At 48.9% G+C, this 21,922-nt stretch overlaps 1 protein-coding gene across 1 annotated transcript in view; it reads left to right on the forward strand.

The window, feature by feature from the left end:
• Nucleotides 1-21,922, forward strand: part of MYBL2 (MYB proto-oncogene like 2) — a 40,846-nt gene that overhangs the window by 12,245 nt on the left and 6,679 nt on the right. The window contains exons 5-13 of the mRNA XM_025039726.1: nt 4-68; nt 3,050-3,143; nt 6,779-6,850; nt 7,650-7,742; nt 7,964-8,184; nt 9,983-10,145; nt 14,089-14,376; nt 16,248-16,661; nt 18,802-18,941. Of these exons, the coding sequence (XP_024895494.1) occupies nt 4-68; nt 3,050-3,143; nt 6,779-6,850; nt 7,650-7,742; nt 7,964-8,184; nt 9,983-10,145; nt 14,089-14,376; nt 16,248-16,661; nt 18,802-18,941 (1,550 nt within the window). The remainder of the gene's footprint in view (nt 1-3; nt 69-3,049; nt 3,144-6,778; nt 6,851-7,649; nt 7,743-7,963; nt 8,185-9,982; nt 10,146-14,088; nt 14,377-16,247; nt 16,662-18,801; nt 18,942-21,922) is intronic.

Consider the following 21,922-nt stretch of genomic DNA (forward strand, 5'->3'; position numbering starts at 1 on the left):
CGGGGGGATTCGGCGGACGCGCGGGTGAGCGGAGCCGTGCAGCTCAGGGCCCCTTCCCCCCTCCCCAGGTGCCATCCCCCTCCACCCGGAACCCTACCTCACCCCCATTCTCGCTATATAGCCCCTCCAAGCGGGGCGGGAGTGGAGGGTTCCCGTGGGAAATGCTGAACCCTGGGTCGCCCCACGCAGGGGTGCGCGAAGCCGGGGGTCTCTTGGGGCCCCTGGCTCCGCTCCCTGGGCCTTCTGGGTCTCAGAGCCTGGGCGGGCGGGTCTCCTGGGACCTGGGCCAAACCCTGCATGATGTCATTTTGTCTCCCGCCTAATTGCGGGGTGGGAGTGGGATGGCGGTGTCCAAGTCAGAGCGCGGGAGGCCAAACCTAGAAGACACTTGTCGTTCAAGCCTCTTTGGGTTCAGATTTGCGGGTGTGCGTTTCTTCTCAACATTCGGGGAAGTAGAGTACCCCAAGCCCTTTTCCCAGTCTGAGAAGGGTGCTGGGGGTGGGAGATCTTCTTTTGTCCCCCACCACCTGGTTTCCGGGCCCCAGCTGGGTTTAGTTTTAGAGGCCTGTCTTCCTGTTCCACATGAGAAGTTTGGGGCAGCTGGGGTTGCAGGTGAGAGTAAGACAGGCTGACGTGTATCAAGACCGCTCTTTGCCAGCAGTCTCTGGGGCCAAGGCAGGAACCGCGGTCTCCATTTTACTTAATACCCTAGAGAGTAAGTAAGTGGCAGAGTTAAGCCTGAAACCTGGTCTGTGAGCTCCAGGTACCTTTCTTAATAACTCTCTGCGCCTAGGGCTTGAGCTCTGGGCTTTTCAGCCAGTATGGGAGTCAGGGAGGACAGTGGGGTCCTGTCCTGATCCCTCCCTGGATTCATGCAGCCCAGATTACGTTAAACCCCCTCTGGATGGTGTTTGCCTTTTCAGGCCAAGGGTATATAGACTTGAAAAGCACTCCCTACTGGCTTTCCCCAGAGTTCCTCTTAGCCAAGAAGCCTCTGATCCCTGGGCAGCGGTCAGGGTGCCTGACACAGGGTCTTCCTTTCTCAGGCCATAATTACCCAGGTCAGCTCCAATTCTCAGGAGTTTTCTGGTCAGGCATTTGTCAGACCCTATCCTGATTTTTGGTTCAGGAAGTGTTACTCCAGGGAACCACAGAAGTCCTAGACAACCCCCAGGCCTTCTGCCACTTCTCCCCTGGGGCTCAGTGGAGGAACCCCGTCTTGTTCTATGGCACCCCGCAGCCCTCAGCTCCATTCTTGGCCACTTGCTGTAACTTCTCTGCACCAGGGCCCCACTTCCCGCTCAGCTTCTGACTCACCCCACCTGGAGCAAAGCCCAGCCCATCCAAGAGCATGGAAAGGGTGTGTTGGACCTACACGTGGTTGCCACCACTAACTAGGCCTGTGCTTTTTCAGTAGGGACTACGAGGTGAGGACTTGAAGGTGTAGTTGTGGAGCCTGGCTCTGTGGACTTGGCAAGTGGCATAACCCCTGTGAGCCTCAATTTCCACATCTATTAAGTGGGGATAATGAGAATGCATGTGAAGGGGATGGTCAGCATTATATGGGTGATTGAAGTTTATCATCTCACAGAATTCTCCCAGCTGAGTTGCGGTCTCCATTAAATTGAGTATTGGAGCATCAGGAAATGTTTACACAGACACCTTTAAATCTTTGAAGGAACATTTGCCGAGCTTCTTTTAGAAGCTGTGTGCCGAAGAACCAATCATAACTGTCAGAAAGAGGTCTGGGGGTAGTTGATTTTAAAGCCAGCTTTATTCTGTTATTAGTATCGTGTAGAATTTTTGTCTCCTACTTTGCGACGGTGGAGGACCCTATGAATTAGGTCAGGAATGACGGGGCTAGGCTGAATTCCAGTTCCTTCTGTGATTAATGCATTGCTGGGTTTATATACTGTTCGACCCTTTCTTTCTAAAAATATTTAAATTTTTGTTATCTACTAATAGGCAGTAGCTTTGTATGATTATTTACTCCTGTATCCAGTCATTCCCTGAGCAAACATTTCAGACCTTTTGATACCAACCCCCAAAGGCCCTGCGGATGTGGAGGTGGAACTCACCTCTGTTGTTGACTAGATGACATCCAGGAGGAGATAGGCAGCCTCAGGGCCTACAGTCTGAGATAGGATTTCCAAGGTCCCCTGGGCACATAGGAAAATGCTGACTAGGAAGATACTGATTTCTGGAGAAAGGGTAAAGAAGATGGACACAAAGGAAATTCTCTTCTTGGCTTGTACTTGCTTTGCTTGTCTGGAGATATTTAGGCTCTTCCCACTTATAAATGCCTGACTTAGGAATGTACCTTGACAGGTGACCTGATTGAGGCAGGTCCTACCCACCTCATGGAGTTGGAAGCTCATTAATCTTCTGTGAGCACCTGATATCACTGGAGATAGAAAGTGTGGTATCTATTTTCAGAGTCATTAAAGCTGATAAATATGAAGAGTTTGGAGCAACATGGAAAATTGCCATAGAAAATAAAAACATCCAGAATTTAAAGCTGCTCGTACTCTTGATTTTTCTCTCCATAAACTATGCCTATATGTAGGCAAGGATTGAGAGAGGGGATGTGAAAAAGTGGACGTAGTTGCTAAGATAAGGTATTTAAAATGTTTATTCCAAATAACCAATATTTCTTAAAGTTCTGGAACTTGGTTACATACATCATCATCTTACATCCTTAGACTATCAATGCCAGTTTAAAAATTGTTATTGAAAAAAACATTAAACGATGTCTGGTTTTGAATATCATAACATTCTTAGTGAAATCTCAACTTTTTCTTGTAGCTTTTGAAATCCTTAGGGTATTCCTGAAAATGAAGAAGAAAATAAAATAGCCCATAACCTCATTTCATTAAAAAATTTAAAAAGGAGGGTGGAGGTACCTACATTTTTGAAAGCAGAAAGCGTAAAAGCCTGCATCCCTCAAACCTTTCCCTAGAGGTCACTGGCTCCTACCCATACACTCTCCATCCACCACGTAGCAGCACGTGGAGACACATGTCCTTGACCTTTAGCTTGCTCTCCCTAGTGAGGAACTGGATGAGCTTCACTACCAGGACACGGATTCGGACGTGCCAGAGCAGAGGGACAGCAAGTGCAAGGTCAAATGGACCCACGAGGAGGTGAGTGATGCTGGGGGGCAAGTCCAGTGAAGGTGATGGCAGCTGGGAGTGTGTGTGCCTGATACCCCAATGGTGTGATCAAGAGGAGGAGCCAGTGAAGGAAGTGGATGGGTCCTCTGGTTCTTCTTGATGACTCTTAGAGCATTCTGGGGGACTCAATATCGAGGACTCTTGGGGGGATGTGTCTCAAACCTCGGGGCCAGCAATTGCTGTGTCTCCTGGAAGCTGGCATGTTATACATTGTGGATATTAACTGGACTTTTTTAACTACTAGGAGGGTTAGCCAAATCTGCAACCTCCCTCTATTATTTTAAGAAATTAATTGTATCTTGTGACATCCAGCTCTGAGTTGATTTTATTCTTTAGTCTGTTTTATGGAGGTATAATTTATATGCAATCGAATACACCTTTTAAAAGTGAACAGTTTCGATAAAAACGTGTACTCACATAAGCACCACTCTGATTATCCCCAGATGTTCCCTTTGTGGTCCATCTTCCCCATCTGTAGGCAATCGCTGATCTGATATCTCTTGGCTTGATTCATTTTGCCTGTTCTTGGTTGTCCTACCAATGAAATCATACTGCTGTGCTCTTTCCTATCTGGCTTCTTTTGCTCAGCAAAATGTTGCGTGATTGACTAATTCGTTCATTTTTATTGCTGAATAATATTCTTCGGCTATACCACAGTGTGTTTCACTTGTTCATGGGCATTTGAGTGGTTTCAAGTTTTTGGCTATTGTGGATAGATCTTCTGTGAAGATTCTTGCATAAGTCTTTTTGAGGATTATGTTTTCATTTCTCTGAGGAGGATACTTAGGTACAGTCATGGGATAGGTAGGTATATGTTTAGTTTTATGGAAACTGCCAGACCTTTTTCTAAATTGATTGTACCATCTTAGACTCCTACTGGCTTTATCTTTTTATTCTACCTTTATTTTCCTGGGTGTGTTATAGTTTTAAGTCTTTTTTTTTTTTTCTTCCTGTGGGAGTCGTAACCCCTCTTACATCATAAAAGATGTTTCTACAGAGAAGGGCTGAACCGGCCTTTTCTGTTCATCCCCCTGTCGACCAGGGACTATATTCAGCTCTTGTGCGCTTAGAAGAACAAACAAGATGGGGTCCCTTCCCTAGAGCAGCTCACCATCTGGGGCGGAGAGATAAGGCTGCACACAGGCCCACGGGTGTGCCGTGGTCATCCACAGCCCCGGCAGGATCAGTGTCCCTGTGTGCTCACTGTCTTCTCTCTGCTGCTTGCATTAAGGCTCCTGGCGTATAGGAAGCATGGGTAATTGTTGAAATACCTTTATAAGGAGAGGTTACTTACTGTTATCTGAAGAGATTAGGGCAAGTTTTATGGATAGGATTTGGAAATTCAGCAGTCAGGGAGATAATTGTCAAAATACCTTTAGAAGGTGAGGCTGCTGTTCTCAAGAGATTAGAGAAAGTTTCATGGATAAGGATTTGGAAATTCAGCAGTCAGCAAAGTATAAAACAGTGAGCAGGTCAGAATAGGAAATGGGTTGTGGGTGGAGAAAAGCCAGTAGAAGAGCCCCAGGTTGGCTGGTGCAAAGGGTCCTTGAAGGGGAAGAGTGGTCGATATGGAAGGAATATCGATGGGGGCCAAATAAAGCCTCGACGGTTGGGCTCAGAAGTATAGGATTACTCAGCCGGCAGGATGGAGCTGTTGAAGATTTTTAAAGCACAAGAATGACGTGAACATCTGGGCTTCAGTAGAGCTAACCTGCTGTGTGTAGGATTTGGGGGCAGCCTGGGGCAGAGACCAGTGCTAAGGGAGTGGGGCAGGGTGCTGCACGGGGCAGACTGTGGCCAGACTAGGGCAGTACCCGGCGGAGTTAACAGGTGGGGGAGACCCATGAGGTCAGGGAGGAGTTGGAGAAGAAATGGCTGGTTGTCAGGGAGGATGGTGGTGCCGGAGATGGATGTGGAGGAATGAAGGCAGGTGTGGGCCTTGGCCAGGCCAGGTGGCGGAGGAGGGCAGAGTATCTAGGGCTGCCTGGGTGGGTGTGAGCTGGCTCAGCTACAGGATCTGTGGGGACTTTGCTCAGCCACTGCTGGACTGTGGCCAAACTGCAGCTGAGGGTCTAGATTTTTGTGTTGTCCTTTTTTTTTCTGTCCAGGAGAGAGTGTGTTTGTGGTGAAAAACATGTAACATGAAATTTACCATCATAACCATTTTTAAGTGTACAGTTCAGTGATGTTAAGTGTATTCCCATTGTGCAACAGATCTTTAGAACTTTATCTTGCAAGATTGAGTCTCTGTACCTGTTAAACACTTAATTCCTCATCTCCCTTCCCGCAGCCCTTGAAACCACCTTTCTACTTCTTTGTTTCTATGATTTTGACTATTTTACTTCATGTGAGTGGAATCATAAAGTGCTTGTCTTTTTTGTGACTGGCTTATTTTGTTTAGCATAATGTCCTCGAGGGATCACGAGTCAGAACTTCCTTCTGTTTTAAGCCTGATTAATAACCCATTGTATGGATATACCACATTTTAAATAAACAATTCGATGGAGGAATACTTTACATACAATCAGCTGTAACCATTTAGAGTACAATTCGATGAGTTTCTGCAGACATGTTACCTTGCAGCTACCAGCACCATCAATCACATGTTAGAACATTTCCGTCACCACCGAGCAGTCCTCTCTCCCCTTTGCTGTCCATCCCTCCCCCGCTGCCCCGACCTCAGACAACCTGACTCACTGACTACCTTTTTGTCCCTAGGGTTTAGTTTACATTTCCTAGGATTTTATATGCATGGGGTATACAGTACGTGCTCTTTTATGTCTGGCTTCTTTCACTGGTCGTGATGGTATTGAGAGCCCGTATTGTTGCGTGAATCAGTAGTTCATTTTCAGGAGAACATTTTAACAGGCACCGTTTTGCCTTCCAACTACTCTTGATTCTGCCCGTGTCTCCCCATCTCCATCGCTATGTCACTATCATCTCTGACCTGGGTGCCTGTAATGACCTCCTTTCGTCCATCCTGCTCTCTTACAGCCCCTTTTCCTGCAGCTGTGAAAGTGAACTTCACAAGAAGCACTTTGGACCGTGAGCACCTGGTGCTCAAATGCATCAGTGGCTTTGCATGACACAGAGGCCCAAACCAACCTGTGTGTGGTCTGGCCCTTGCTGTCCCCTCCAAAATGCTCTTTCGTCCCTCTCTCCCTTGCTGCTTCCTGCATTCCAGTTACACTAGACTTCCTTGGGACTCTCTTTGTTTTTCTCCCTGAATAGGCAGTCACCTATTTAGCACATACCTCTCCATACTCCCAGCATGGTGTCTTCACTTTAGTTTGTGGGAGCCTTGAATTAGCATCTGCCTCCCTCTGGACCATAAGCCCCACGAGGTTGGGCAGCTCTGTCACTTCTGTGTCTGTAGTGCCTGGTGCATAGTAGGTGCTCATAGTAGGTGCCTCCCTCTGGACCATAAGCCCCACGAGGTTGGGCAGCTCTGTCACTTCTGTGTCTGTAGTGCCTGCTGCATAGTAGGTGCTCAAGTCATGACTGAATGGATGAATGAGGCTGTTTCATGTGGAGAGGGCTCCGTCTCAAACAGCTGCTTTCTGCATCATGTGAGCCTGAGCCCTCTGTCTTTCTGGCATTGTCAGGATGAGCAGCTGAGGACCCTGGTGAGGCAGTTCGGACAGCAAAACTGGAAGTTTCTGGCCAGCCACTTTCCTGTGAGTGCAGTTCCTCTGTGGCCCCCTCCCCCAAGGACAGGGTTCTAGGTGACCAGACAGGCCTGGGACAGGCTTGCTGCCAAGGAGAAGAAAAGAGAGTTCCTTATCAAGGTGCACCCCATCCCCTCTAGCCATTCCCCTGGGCCCTTTCTTCCCAACCTGGAATTCGCATATTTGCATTTCTTCCTGCAAGCCTGGAGCGAACTAGTGCTGTTTCTCAACAGTGAGACTAAAATTGAGGGGAAAAGCTACTTCCCGCAGGCAGAATTGGCTGGTGCCACCACATCCAGCACTTAGAGTCTCCTGGTGGTACAGGTCTCCGTCGGATCCCCCCTCCCAGGACTGCAGGTGTCTGGTTAGGGAGTGTGTGTGGCAGGAGCTGCTACCTGGCTTATTTCTTGTGTCACTCTGGGAGCTCAGAGACCAAGTCACCAGACCCCTTCTGCCCCATTCCTCATCTCCCTCTTCCACGTGATCTAGAACTTTCGGGGAAATAACACTCCCTGAAGCAAGCAGGAGTCCCTGACATATCCCACCGGCTTTTACAGGGATTTTAAAGGCTACAGTGGTGGCGGTGGCTTCCCATAGGGTTCTGAGTTTGCCCAGTTCCATCCATGTCCTCTTGTAGGAAAGAGAAACCACATGTTCTGGCATGTGGGCTTGTAGTGCGTAGCGGGTGCAGGAATAGGACAAAACCCATCTGAGGTGGGCCTGACTCCAGACTGCAGTCCCCTGAGTCCAATGATCGACCGGGATTCAAGGCTGCCTTCCTAGTTCTCACAGATTCCTGTTCTCCCAGAACCGCACTGACCAGCAATGCCAGTACCGGTGGCTGAGGGTCTTGAATCCGGATCTCGTCAAGGGGCCATGGACCAAGGAGGAAGACCAGAAGGTAACTAGTGGGACAGAGCTGCGTACACAGTGAGCCTTCACCCACTTTGCAAATCAAGGGACTTCGAGCCTGCCCTTGGGTTTGGCAGGGGGTCAAGCTGAAGGTTGAGTGTGTCATCTGCTGGTCATTTGGCCGCCCTGGTGGTGGGGCTCAGGTGGAGAGAAGGTGATAGGGCCGAGGCAGGGGCGGGTCGGTTGGCTTCATAGAGGCTTACCTCCAAGGTCATTGAGCTGGTTAAGAAGTATGGCACGAAGCAGTGGACGCTGATTGCCAAGCACCTGAAGGGCCGGCTGGGGAAGCAATGCCGTGAGCGCTGGCACAACCACCTCAATCCCGAGGTGAAGAAGTCCTGCTGGACCGAGGAGGAGGATCGTATCATCTGGGAGGCCCACAAGGTGCTGGGCAACCGCTGGGCCGAGATTGCCAAGATGCTGCCGGGGAGGTGAGCTGCCTTCCGGAGGCCTGGGGACGGGGCCAGGCAGGGTGAGAGCCTTGCCGGTGAATACTCCAGGAGTCGGTTTCTCTTCCCAGGGATGCATGGGTCCTTCGGACTCTTGCCCGGGCCTTGCTGTAGGGACAGGGGGCTTGGGGGCCTCCCATTCGGTGTGCATATTTTCATTTAGCCCCTCTCTCAGCTCTGTGCGCCATTCCTGCCCTCTGCCGTGGCCAGGATTGCCTGGTCTTTTTTCCCAGAGAATAAACCTCCCTCCTGCCTGTGAGGTCAAGGCCAGGATCTGGATGTTGGAACCACTTCTCTGTCCTCAGCCTGCTCCTCACTGGGCCTGGTCCTTCCAAGCCTCAAGCCTCTTGGGGTCCTGCAGGGAGCTCTGGAAAGACTTGGCTCCTTCTTGCCAGAGTCTTCCTTCGGGTCAGCTCCCAGTCTCCTAAGTTGCTTATTGCTCTCCTAACTGTCCTCTGTCTTCCGGAAACTTATAAAAATCTCTTATTTGCAACTGCCTTTTATGCCGTATTCTTTGTCCTTACGCATTTTTTTACCTTATTTTGTTTTATTTTTAATCCTTTCTTCATCACAGCAGTATGGTCCTGGGAGGGGGAGGAGATAGAATGCCAGATGGTTATTTTTCCGCTGAAGTCTGGAGTGGTCTGTTTTCAGAACTCAAACCCAAGCATGGTATTCTTTTAGCGTTTCTCCTCACACTTGGATTGAAGACTCAGCCTCTTTCCCCACGTCACCAGCCCTGGCTCATGCCACCAGCCCTGCCTTGACCCACGGCGTCCTTGCTCACGCGTCCCTCTGCTCAGTCCCTCATACACAGTGATCCCTCCACTGAGAACGCCCGGTGTGCCTTGGTCAGCCCAAAAATGTCCTCTGCCTTGTGCCTGTTGCATAGCCGACATGTTCTCATTTTTCAGTTCTTCATGGGGGCGTCATTTCCTCGGAGAAGCTTTCCCTGTCCTCCCAGACTATGGTCGGTCCCCGGCAGCCTCACTGCAGTGCCCCTGCCTGTCTTCTGAGCAGCTCGAACCCCAACTATAATTAGACATGATGCCCATCTCCCCAGCTAGAGTAGACTCTTAATGCAGCCGCCTGTCTTACTTGCTGGTGTATCCCCAGTGCCTAGAGCAATGCCTGCCACATTATGGGCACTTCATAAACGTATGTGAGCAAAAGAATGAAGTGCATTATAGCTTGGAGTACCCCAGATCTGAGCATGAGGGCTGGGAGGGCTGGGAGGTGTTTTGGGTCAGGTTCCCTGGAAGCAGAACCCGAGTCATAGAGGTTAAGGCACATGGGGTTAGGTTGAGGAAAGGCTGTCACCTGTGAAAGGAGGAGTGGAGAAGAGTAGGGAAGGTCCCAGCAAGATGGGGTCTCTGTAAAGTCTGGCCTTGACCTGACATGCTCTGTGTGTGGGTGTCCTGAGGGTCTGCGGTGGGAGAGGTTAGAGAGACAGACCTTTTTAGACTGGTTGCTCAATTGAGCTGTTATTCTCTGTGCACAATTCAAGAGAAAAGTACTCTGCTCGGAGCCTCAAAGAAGAGCCTACTGTGTGTCAGCACGTCTGTGCTATTGTGTACTGTTATTTAGCAGAGTGGAAATGGTCTATCACTCATTAAGGGCTAGAAACGTGGCTTCATCTTAGAGCCAAGAGACCTTAGAGTTCTTCAGGTGGGACCCTCATGTACAGGGGTGGAGCTCAGCTCGGGGGAGGTTAGTGATGTGCCCATTGGCACATGGGCCACGGGGCTAGGGCTCAAAAGTCCCCCGTTTGCCCCTGCAGGACGGACAATGCTGTGAAGAATCACTGGAACTCTACCATCAAAAGGAAGGTGGACACAGGAGGCTTCCGGAGCGAGTCCAAAGACTGTAAGCCCCCCGTGTACTTGCTGCTGGAGCTTGAGGACAAGGACAGCCATCAGAGTGCTTACCCCGCGGAAGGCCAGGTGAGATGGCTGTCCAAGGCACTTAGCCAGTGGTTGTGGCTCTGGGTTGGTGTGTGATTGGATGTTTATCCAACACGGTCTAATTTAACATCCCTTTTTACCTTACCCACAGCTGTTTATTAGTTCTTGCCGCAGAGTCTCAGTGTGGCTGCGTGTCCGTCACAAGGGCCTTTCCTTGTCACACACGTCTGCACGTACCTGGGACTTGTCTGCCCACAGGTGAAGCATGACAGAGCAAGCCGAAATATAAAACTGAGGATTGCCCTCAGCCTTTTTCTGTCCCTATCCACAGCTTTCTTCCTACCTGTTTTTTTTTTTCATAATAAAAGCATGTTTGCAATTTAAAAAATCAGATTTATTGAGGTGTAATTCTCATACAGTAAATTCATTCCCTTTAGTGTACAGTTCTGAGTCATCACAAAAACAGTGGTGGAACCTCCACCGCACTCAAGATAGAGAACATTTCCATCATAGAAGTGAAAATCATAAATGAAATCATTGAATAGTATTACATTGCATTCGTAAAAATGGAACCAACATGCAGATGTTAACATCTCCTGTCCCACACCCCAGAGCAAACTTTTTTTTGATATTTAAAAAATGTGATTCTTAAAAAATGAAGATTCGAAGCAAACGTGTCAAAGCGTGAAGATTTGACAGTGCTGGGCGTGGTAGGTAGCACTTGAGCATGGTTTTCTAATCTTTTCTGTAATTGTGAACTATTGAGTAATTTTTTTCCCGTTACCCTCCTTCCCAATTCTTACTGGGGACTAGATAGAACTTATTCACTGTTGTAATTGTACAGCACCCTGCTGGAGCGTTACATGATGTTTTTGCCTCTGTTTCTTCATTTTTCAACTCAGACAGTATCTCTTGATTCCCTCATGAGGTAACAAATTTACATAGTAGAGAAAGGGGTAAATGAAAAGCAAAGCGACTTCTTCCTCTAGTCTGGACTCCCTATGTGTCTGCTGAACAAAGGAGTCTACTTCTCACGGTTTTTTTCCCTGCAGGTCTAAGTAGTAAGTTTTCAGTCTTTTTACTTCTGATTGAAGAAGAAGCATGCATGCCGTAAAGAGAAACCGTGAGCATCAGCGAATATGGGGGCGTGGTCTTTCAGGCTAGGGCAGAGTGGACAGACCTTCCTTAGTCTCCGAAAATCCTACATGGCTGAAAATCAGTTTATATGGACTTGGCTTTTGTCCCCTAGCACTTTGTGTCTTGATTTCGGCCTGGGCTGGCCTGGCCTGGCCTCGGCCCCAGACCTTGACTCTGAGCACTGGAAGTCAGGTCAATGTGTTGGTATCAGCCTTATCATCATTTTAATGGTTCTGTTGTGTTGCTTATTTATTTAAATGAAATCCGTATCCAGATTTTCTGTTGTTGTTGTTATTAGAAAGAAAACTTTAATGATCAGCCTTGTAGCTAAATTACTGCTCATTTACTCAATTATTTCTTAAGAAATTCTTAGAGCTGCATAGTCACACTCTTAACACCTTGTGCTAGATTACTTACTAGAAAGGTTTTGCCTGTTAATGTGTGGTGGGTCCACTTCGTGTTTTCCCCACTCACCGGGCAATGCTTGCAATTAATTATAAGCTTTTCCCGTGCTATAAAAGTAATACATGATCATTGTAGAGTTAGAAACTTCACAGAACTGAACAGTGCAGTAGGCAGAGCCCGCTAAGTTTGAAATGAGGTAACGCGATATCTTGCTGTCTTACAAGTTTCTTTTGCTACTTCCATCTTTCCATGTCATGTGTATGTAGAGCTCTACACCATTCTTGAATCTGTCATATCTTCTGTTGAACATCTGTCACCATATCCCTCAATGTACTGCAGTGAACATCGTTCAGATTCTTTGTGCATTTGCTGACTTATGTAGGTTAATTTTACAGATACGGAATGGCTGGGTCAAGTAGTGTGGACCTTTGAAATTGTCATAAGCGTTACCAAATTGCCACACAAAGGGTCGTACCATTTCATCCTCCCGTCAACAATGCATGGGACTGCCTGCTTTGCCACATCATTGTCACTGCTGGTTATGACTATAAAAATGCCTGCCAATTTTAAGAGTTAAAATGGAATATCGTTTGGTTCTGATTTCTTTTACAACTAGTGAGGTTGACTTTTTCTTTAATTTATTGATTTGCTTTTGCCTTTTCGTCTTTTTTCTCATTGGTTTGTAAACTTTATATTTACGTGTTAAAGGTATTACCCCTTGATTATATAGTAATGTTCCCCCAGTTTATTGGTAGCTCCCTTATCCCTTCATTTCATAAAGGTATAATTTACAAACAGTAAAATTTAGTAGACAATTCTGTGAGTTTTGACAAATGTAGCTATCACCACAGTCAATTTCCATCACCCCCCTGCCCCAAATTCCCACATGTAGTCACCTACTCCTGCCCCTGCCCAAGCCCCTGGCGACCACTTATTTGTCTCCTCTGTGCAGTTTTGTTAAGAATGTCATGTAAGTGGAGTCATATTTCATATATATAGTGTGGTTTCTTTTGCTTGGCATTATTATGCCTTTAAGATTCTTCCCTGTGTTAAATGTATCAGTGATTTGTTCCTTTTTATTGTTAACTGATATTCTGTCCCTTGCATGTACCATGGTTTGTCTGTCTGCTTACTGGCCGAGTACATTGTTTCCAACTAGTGTTTACAAATGAAGCTTCCATAAATATGTGTACAGGTTTTTGCATGAACACACCTTTTAATTCCCCTTGGGGAAATATCCAAGAGTGGGATTGCTGGGTTGTATGGTGAATACATACCTAACTTTATAAGAAATTGCCAAACTGTTCTCCAAAGTGGCTGTTTTCTAAAGTGGGATTCCCTTGTAGGTACCTTTTAAATGCCACAGTGTTGATGGCATTCCGCCTCTCCCTCCAAATATATAGCAGTTACAAGCTTTTAATCAAATCTGTTCTTATCTCCTTTTCTTCCTTTGCTTGAATCACAAACCATTTCTATCCTGGCCACTTGACTACAATAGTAATAATAGCCACCGTTTAGGTTGGATGCTTTGCACATCCTTGCTGATCTGCATAACAGTGCTCGGTAGGTTGCCTTAGTGTTCTCATTGTCTTCATTTTATAGGCAAGGAAACTGAAACTCTGAGGTATCACAGCTTGTCTAAGGTCACCAAGTAAGTGGCAAAGCTGTGCTTGAATCCAGAGCCTGGGTTTTCTCTCTGACTCCATTCCGCCACCGTTCACACAAGACCTTGCTCCTCACTCTGTTAGTCACATGTGCTGTTTTAATGGCTCTGCAGGGATCTGTCAGGTTAACGTGTCAAGCTTGTTCCAAGATTCTGCCCAGAGAACTTTTGCCACAATGGATTTTCCTATACTTTTTTTCCTGTCAAAAAATTAGTATACATTTGCTTATTAAACTTTTATTTTGAAATAATATTAAGCATACAGAAAAGTTGCAAGAATAGTATAAAGAACTCTCTTGCCAGATTTGCTCCATCTTTCTATATACTCGTGTTACTTTTCTTTTAACCTGGGCCATTTGAGGGTTGGTTACATACATTGTGCCTCTTTATTTGTTAATATTTCAGTGTGTTTCCCAAGAACAGGGGCATGCACTTACATAACCACAGTACAGTTATATCCAATTCAGGGAATTAAACGCTCGATTCAGGACTTTTATCTATAGTCCATATTCCATTTTCTCCTGCCCCCGATCCAGTCCAGGATTAGATACTGCATTTAGTTGTCATATCTCTTTCTTCCTCTTTTATCTTGAATAGTTCATCAGCCTTTCATGTTACTGATATTTTCGAAGCATGTTATAAGGCCGGTTATTTTAGAGACTCTATTTGGATTCTTTCGCGGATCTCTTATTCCATTCAGGTTATACGTTTTTAGCTGGAATACAGAAGAGTATCTTGTTTCAAAAGCTCCAGATGGTGTTCTTTTGTGTCCAACAGGGAAGTCTTGTGAGTAACTGGCCCCCGGCACTCCCTGCCATGAAGGAAGAGGAGAGCAGTGAGGAGGAGTCTGTGGCAGCCGCCCCCGCTAGGGAGCAGGACGCTGTCCCTGCAGAGCTGGACGACGTGCGCACACCAGAGCCCCTGGATGACATCCCCAAGCACGATGACGAGGAGGGCTCCTCGCCAGAAACCAGCCTGCCCTACAAGTGGGTGGTAGAGGCTGCAAACCTCCTGGTCCCGGCCGTGGGGTCCAGCTTCTCGGAAGCCCTGGACTTGATTGAGTCGGTAATGTTGGTCCCAGCACTTGACATTGTGCCCAGAGCACCTTATAGCACAGAGTTCTCTCGTGGGCGGGCATTCTTCTGTTAACTCATTATCCCAGTAACATTTGCGGAGCTGGGGCCTGGAGATACTGGAATAGTTGGCATATAGTCCCTGCCCTTGGGGAGCTTCTGATTCACACTGTGCAGCACGGAGTAGGGATGGGAGAGCTCCCCAGAGGAGGTGGCACCAGCACTGCATCCTTGAGGATGACGGGGGAGGGTGTTTAAGGCCCATACATAGCACGATTAAGCATGGCTTTTGGGTACCACAGATGCTTGACTGTCCCTGGAGAGACCTGGGAGGTGCTAGGGCTAGAGGGGAGAGTGGGTTCTGATTACTTAGGTGTTTCAGCCCCTGAGGCAGAGCTGGCTTGGAGCATGCCCCTCGAGAGAGAGTTCTTGGTGTGACATCCTCAGCTCCCAGCTGCATCAGCCAGGTCTGTGGTGTGGAACAGGTTTCAGGAGGTGATGGGCAAGCGGCCTGGCCACCAGGGGCAGTGGAGTTCAGGGGCGGGCCTTCCAGGTTTGCCTTCCCATTTGGCCTTCTTCGCTCCTTGCTAAAAATAATGACATTCATTGAACATCTACTAAACGCCAGGCTCTAAGCTTAATGTACAGCCCACCCAGTATTCTATGAAGTGTGTCCTTTCTCTGTGTTTTGTAGATGAGACTGAGGCTCAGAGAGGTTAAATTGTGTACCGAAGGTCACACAGCGAGTAAGCTTCATGGTCTTGACCTTTGTACTGTGCTCTCACTGTCTTCCTCAATGGGGGTTTGGATGGTATGATTGCCAGCGAGCCATCTCTCAGTCCCTCTGACTCTGGGGTCTCGCCTCTGAGCCCCAGCACCTGGGATTAGACCCAGCTCAGGGTTCATCTGCCCCTTCCACTCCAAGGAATTTCAAGGTAGCTGGAGAAGCAGGTCTAATGGGTTCATCAGTCTGAGCAGCAAATAGCTCTGAGGCTGCCGCGCTCCGTTGCTCCTTTGGGCTCTCCAGGGGTGTGTTGAGATGAGAGTTGGGCTGACTCCGCCCATCACTCCTGGCAGTTTACGGTGTTGCCTTCATCCTCAGACTGTTGTGTATCTTCCTCTACTTGATGGGCACAGAGAAGGGAGAAGAGAGCTCACTTTTATTGAGCACCCCGTGTGTGAGGCCCAATGCTCAGTTAGCAATTACAGTATCTAACATTCGAGTACCTACTGTGTGCTGGGCTTTTACTTGCTACCTACGTATGTGCTCTCTGTGTTAACAGCTCTGTGAAGTGGGTGGTGGGCTCATCCCTGGGGAGGGGGAGGATCCCAAGCTCAAGTTCAGAGGCTTGTCCAACATCACAGAGCTAGTGTGGTGTAATTTGCTAGGGAAGACCTAGGCATGCCTGTCACGATTGCTCCTAGAAAGTGACCCTGGGCGGGTTGCACCCCCTCTGGCCTGCTCCTCTGTGTGGAACGGGGGGAAGAACCCCTTCAGCAGGGTTGTTACGGGGTTGGAAACAGCTGCTGCGAAGTGGCCTGAGAGGCACCCACGGTGGACAAGCTCGTGGGGCACAGGCGCTGCCTCCTTTCCAGGAATGTGGCCACGTAAATCCAGAGCCTTAAACCTGCTCGCAGCCTCGGACTATGCCTTCCACTTCTAGTGATCTGTGTTAAGTGACTGATATAGTCATGTGATGAAATATTTTAGTCTTAAAAATTATAAAGGTTGAAAAATTGTCACCTTAATAATGACTAATGTTTATTAATAGCTAATGTTTAACTCATAAATATTAGAATTAGGCAGCTGGTAGAAAAGCAGAGGAAATGCAGGGATACCTAACCCCTCTCCTCTCTGGCCAGGACCCTGACGCCTGGTGTGACCTGAGTAAATTTGACCTCCCTGAGGAGCCGTCCGCAGAGGACAGTATCAGCAGCAGCCCGGTGCAGCCACAGCCTTCAGAGCAGCAGCAGGCGCTGCCGCCCCAGCCGCCGGCTGCCCCGGGTCCCAGCGTGACCGAGTACCGCCTGGACGGCCCCACCATCTCGGACCTGAGCCGGGGCAGCCGGGGCGAGCTCATCCCCATCTCCCCCAGCACTGAAGTGAGGGGCTTGGGCGTCGGCACGCCGCCCTCCGTGCTCAAGCGGCAGAAGAAGAGGCGTGTCACCCTGTCCCCCGTCACAGAGAACAGCTCCAGCCTGTCCTTCCTGGACTCCTGCAACAGCCTCACGCCCAAGAGCACACCCGTCAAGACCCTGCCCTTCTCGCCATCCCAGGTGTGTGCACCTGGCTCTGGCTCCTCTCTGGGTTACGTTCACCCAGCACAGGGCCTGGCATGCAGGCACATGCTGTTCGACAAGTACTCATGGTTTGTCTGCTGTGGGAGAGGGCTGGGGACGAAGCGGTGAGCAGAAACAGGCCTAGCCCTGCCCTCATGAAGCTTACATCCTGGCAGGAAGACCAATTAATAAAAACGACCCAAATACGTATGATAAATGGAATGAAGGAGAAGGCTTATGGTGTTGCCAGTGCATCGAGTCTGGGGGGGAGGGCGTCATCCGGGAAGGCTTCCCTGAGGAGGAGGCATTGCTTGAGCTGGGGATAGTGGGTGATAACTGGGCAAAGAAGGGAACGTCCAGACTCAGTATTTGTTAAAAGAGTCCATTTATTAAGCACCTATTTCATACCAGATTTGCCAGCACTGGGGAGCAAAGGCGAAGAAGACAGTCCTGCCCTTGAACAGGACAGCTAAGGTTGGGGACAGGCTGGCAATGATCAGGATGCAGTGCTCTGCTTCGGAGGGGCCCTGTCTTTCCTAGAGGTCAGGGAGAGGCCCTCAGGCTTTCTGGTGGCGGGCGGGGGGTGGGGGTGTCTGGAGTGGAGGGTGGATTTGTCGATCAAGTGACCGGAACAAAGGCATAGAGATGGAGGGGCAGGGTGAGTGGTGTGAAGTCCAGAGCTAGAAGTGTTGGTGGGGGAGGATGGGGCCAGGGGCCTTGGAGGGCCTAGGTTATAACTGAGGGGTATGCACTGCCCTGGGGGCTGTGTGGGGGGTTGGTAGGGCACTGGGAGCGGAGAGACTGGAGGGCTGGGTCAGAGGCAGGTCTTTAGAACAGAGTGGGTGATGGCTTTGGGTTTTGCCGGGTAGGCTTTCTCCCACGAAGATGTGAGAGAGAGTGAGGCCCAGACATGGTGCATTTCGGAGGCTACACCATCATCTGCCGTAGAGGGATTGAGGCCAGGCCCATGATGTGGGGGTGCTAGTGGTTTTTCCAAGAGAACTTTGCTAGGGCTGCCATAAGAAAGTACCACACACTGTGGCTTAACAGAAATTTATTTTTCTCACAGTTCTGGAGGTCTGACAGGTCTAGAAGTCCAAGATAAGATATGGGCAGGGTTGGTTCCTTCTGAGGCCTGTTTCTGGTTTACAGATGGCTGTCTGTCCCCTGTGTCTTCACAGGGTCATCCTTTTGTGTGTCTGTACCCTAATCTCTACTCATAATCTCTCACCTTTTATAATTGTCTAAGGAAACCAGTCTTATTGGTTAGGCCCACCCATATGACCTCTTTTTTTTTTTTTTTAACCTTAATCTCTTTAAAGACCTTATCTCAAAATACAGTCACGGTCATGTGATTTCAATTTAGGAATTTTTAGAGGGCACAGTTTTTCCCATACCTAATAGGCCCCAAGTGAGGACTGCTGGCTGGAAAAGGAAGGCTGAACATCAGTCTAGGATGATGGGGTGTGGCCGCCCTGCTCTGGGGACCCCACAGAGGGTAATGGACCTGAGGGCTGCCGATGGCCCTGAGCTACCAAGGGCACCTGCAGGACTGAGCCGGGGAGAAGGTAGTGCTTCAGATCTGGGTTTGAGTCCCGCCTCTAGCATTCGGCACAAGAATCTAAATCCCTCTAAGCCTTGGCTTGCTTATCTAAAAGAGATTGTAATAGTTCCTACCTCTCAGAGGTCTGCATGGGGGAGCGGGCAGTGTAAAGGGGAGGAGATGCTTTCTAAATGTCAACATCAGCACTGCCACCATCACCGTCCCCTGTCCATCACAGGTCATTTAAGAACCACTCTACACGCTTACCATTCTCACTCCAATTGTACCAGCAGCAGCACATGGGTTTAGGGGTGGGAGGTGGGAGGGAAGGTGACCTCCCACCAGCCTGGCAAAAGCAGAGGTTGGGGTGATGACAGGCCTAGGGGTCTACACGAACCCACTTGGTGGGTTCCCGCTGACCTGTCCCAGCCTTTGTGTTCTGGTGCCTGACCTGTGAGAGAGGGTCCTGATCAGGAGGGGAAGGGGACCTGTGTCGGAGCAGCCACGGGTAGGGGGCAGTCTTGAGGTTCTCACCTGACCACACAGGTCATCACTTTGTGTGTGTGTGTGTTTTTTTTTGGTCTTCCCTGGTAGTTTTTAAACTTCTGGAACAAACAGGACACACTGGAGCTGGAGAGCCCATCGCTGACCTCCACCCCGGTATGCAGCCAGAAGGTGGTGGTCACCACGCCGCTGCACCGAGATAAGACGCCCCTGCATCAGAAGCACACCGCGTGAGTGCTGGCCTGCCCCTCCCCCGGCGGGGGCCAGTCTGGTGGGGGCCAGGGCCACCCTCGGAAAAACACCCGAGGCTCCGTTTCAAGAAAGCAGCCTCTTCTGGCCCCCACACCTCTTCCCGTTTGTCCGTGTAGTCTGGGGCTTTATCACTGTCTAACTCATTTTTTATTTTCTAATGTGCTGGCTTTCGAATCTCCAGAATGGACTGAGTCCCAATTGCCGTGAAAAACTTAATCTCTCCATGTTTTATAAGTGTCCAGCGCACATCCACTGGGTTTGAGTAGGCTTCCGTGAGGGACGAACCTGTCCCCGGTTCTCTGGGTCTCTCTGGTGTTCATTCAGGACCGAGGACTGTGTCCCCGCCTCCTGAGCTTACCAAGTGCCCTGCTTCACCTTCCGAGGCCCGTACAGGTTGCTTACCTGTGGGCTTCTACGGGCGGGCTTTCGCAGTAGTTTCTTTCAGTGTGTCATTGCGACTGAGTTCCAGGTAGAGAGCGTTTGCCTGACCATGCTTCTCCTTATTACATTTGCTGCAGGAGAGGTATTGCGATTTATCATTTCGCGAGAAAGTTAATGTGATTCAGGTATCAGTTTAGGAATTTTAGCCCTTAACAGTTGACCTAAAATTTCACATAGGTATGTTTCATATTAGGAACCATTTCAGCCATTATTTCTTCAAATGTTTTTTTGGGGGCCCTTGGACCCCAATCCTTTTCAGGGACTCCACATTTACAAATACGTTAGGCCACTTGAAGTCCCACAGCTTGGCCGTTATGTTTAGTTCTTTCTCTTTTTCCTCCCTCCGTTTCATTTCGGAGAGTTTCTATTGCTGTGTCTTCCTTCATGTGTACTCATCATTGCGTCTGCCATGTCTGATCTTCCAGGAATCCCATCCCAAGGCAGTTTTCATCTCAGTCATTGTATGTCCATCTCTAGGAGTTCAGCTGGATCTTTGTAAATAGGCTCCTTGTCTCTACTTTTCAAACATTAGGAAATACAGCTAAGGTAGCTGTGTGAACGCCCTCGTCTACGGGTTGTAGCGTGTTTATCGGTTCTGGGTCTGTTTCGGTTGGTGGCATTTTCCTCGTTCTGGGTCTTGCTTGGCTTGTTATTTCTGCTTCTTTGTGCGCCGGGTGATATGTGACTGGGTGCCAGATGTGAAGTCTCCTTCGTCGCGTGCCCTGTATTTATGTATTCCTCGCTCACTGTTTTAGAGCTTTTTCCGCGACACGGTTCGATTATTTAGACATAGTAGACATAGTTTGATCCTTTGGGGGTTTATGAGGTGGGGCCAGAGCAGTGGTTAGTTCAGGATCCCGTGCCCTCTACCCGCCGCCTTGTGAACGAGGAGGGTTTCCAGTCTGGTGGCAGCAGCGCTGGCCCCAGCCCCGTGTGAGTGTCGTGTTGTTTTCTCTAATCTTTCCAGATGCTTCTTCCCTGGTCCCAGGTGTGTCCCCTCGCATGTGTGCACAGATCAGTCCCCCTGCTGAATACTCGGACGCTCTGCAGAGCTCGTCTCAGGAGATGCACCTGCGTCCCCTCCCTGGGCCGTGCCCCCGAGTCTCTCGGTGCACTTGGCTCACCTCACTTGCCTCCCGGCTCTCAGGGGTCACTGTCCAGTGTCTTGAAACCCATCGTTTCATCTATTGTGTGTTTTGTTGTCGTTTTCAGGTGGGAGGGTAAATCTGGTCCCTGAGGTCCCATTTTGGCCGGAAGTGGAAGTCTGCTGCTTCATCTTTAAATACAGATTATCACAAAAGACTTTTTTTGATTTTCCCGTTTTCTCTTTCGAAAATTCTTTTCGACATTTGCAAGATTTCACAGGCAGCGGCAGTGAAATGGACTTAATTCTTGGACTTAATTCCAAATTTGCCCGGTTTCCTTGCCCGCTGACTCACATCCCCATTTCCCCCCCATAGAAGTTACGGCTCACAGGAAGGGGCAGTTCATTAACAAAACAAAGCAGTATGTGGTATTTCAGATGGCGAGCCACGGGGAGAATTGTACAGGCCGAGGGGGCACAGAGTAACGGGCAAGGGGTGTCTCGCTTAGGTAGGTCGGGGACGGCCCCTCAGAGAGGACGCGCTGTGGAGAATTCTGAGAAAGACCTCCAGGCAAAGTGAGCCACAAAGGCAAAGGGTCCAAGGTAGCAACATGGTGTTTTCTGTTTAAAGAACAAAGATGAGGCCACCTTGTAGAGTGAATTGGGTGTAGAGAAGAACAGGAAAGAGCCAGGTTGAGCTGTGCGACACCCGCATCCACCCCAAGACTTTACTGGTTCATAAGAGCAAACCTTCCCCTGTTTTAAAAGGCAGTTGTCTGGGCTTAGATGGCGTACTTTCCCACGTTCTTGTTTTCCTCGGTCACAAGGCGGGGGGCGGGGGAGGGTGTGAGGTCTGGGGGGCTGCCCGTCTCTTGTTTTTCAACAACAGGAGCTGGACATAGCGATCTGGAGGGAGCATAGTTATGACCGCAGGGTTTTCCTATTTTCTTACGGCGTTTATGATGTGGAGAGTCCCCACACGTATCCAGCTGTTGTTATTCCTTTGCAGGAAATCTTTTTTCTCCCTGGATCTTTGTGGGGTTTTTTGGTGGTTGTTTTGTCTGGTTTTGTTTTTAGTTATTCTTCAAATTTGCCGGGTTATATGCAGGTGTGCTATCTCTGTTAACTAACCGCCCCCCCCCCTAAACAAACCCCCCCCCCCCGCCGATTTTTATTTCAAAGTCCACACCAAACTTTGAGCTGAGCAAATGTTCTGTTATTTCTTTCATTCTTATTTCTCTGCCGTCTGCCCCCTTTCCACCTGCCTTAGGAATTTCTTCCGACACAGGCTCACCGGTCTGTCTCTTTTCATCTTCATATTCCTGTTTGTCATCTTAAGCTGTTCCCTGTGACCTCTGCGAGAACATCATCATATCGCCTTCTCGTTCGCCACTTGGTTTTCTGCCGTTTCCCATTTGCTGAGTCCTCGGGCTT

Source organism: Pteropus alecto, unplaced genomic scaffold (assembly GCF_000325575.1).
Source record: "Pteropus alecto unplaced genomic scaffold, ASM32557v1 scaffold45, whole genome shotgun sequence".
Taxonomy (NCBI): Eukaryota; Metazoa; Chordata; class Mammalia; order Chiroptera; family Pteropodidae; genus Pteropus; species Pteropus alecto.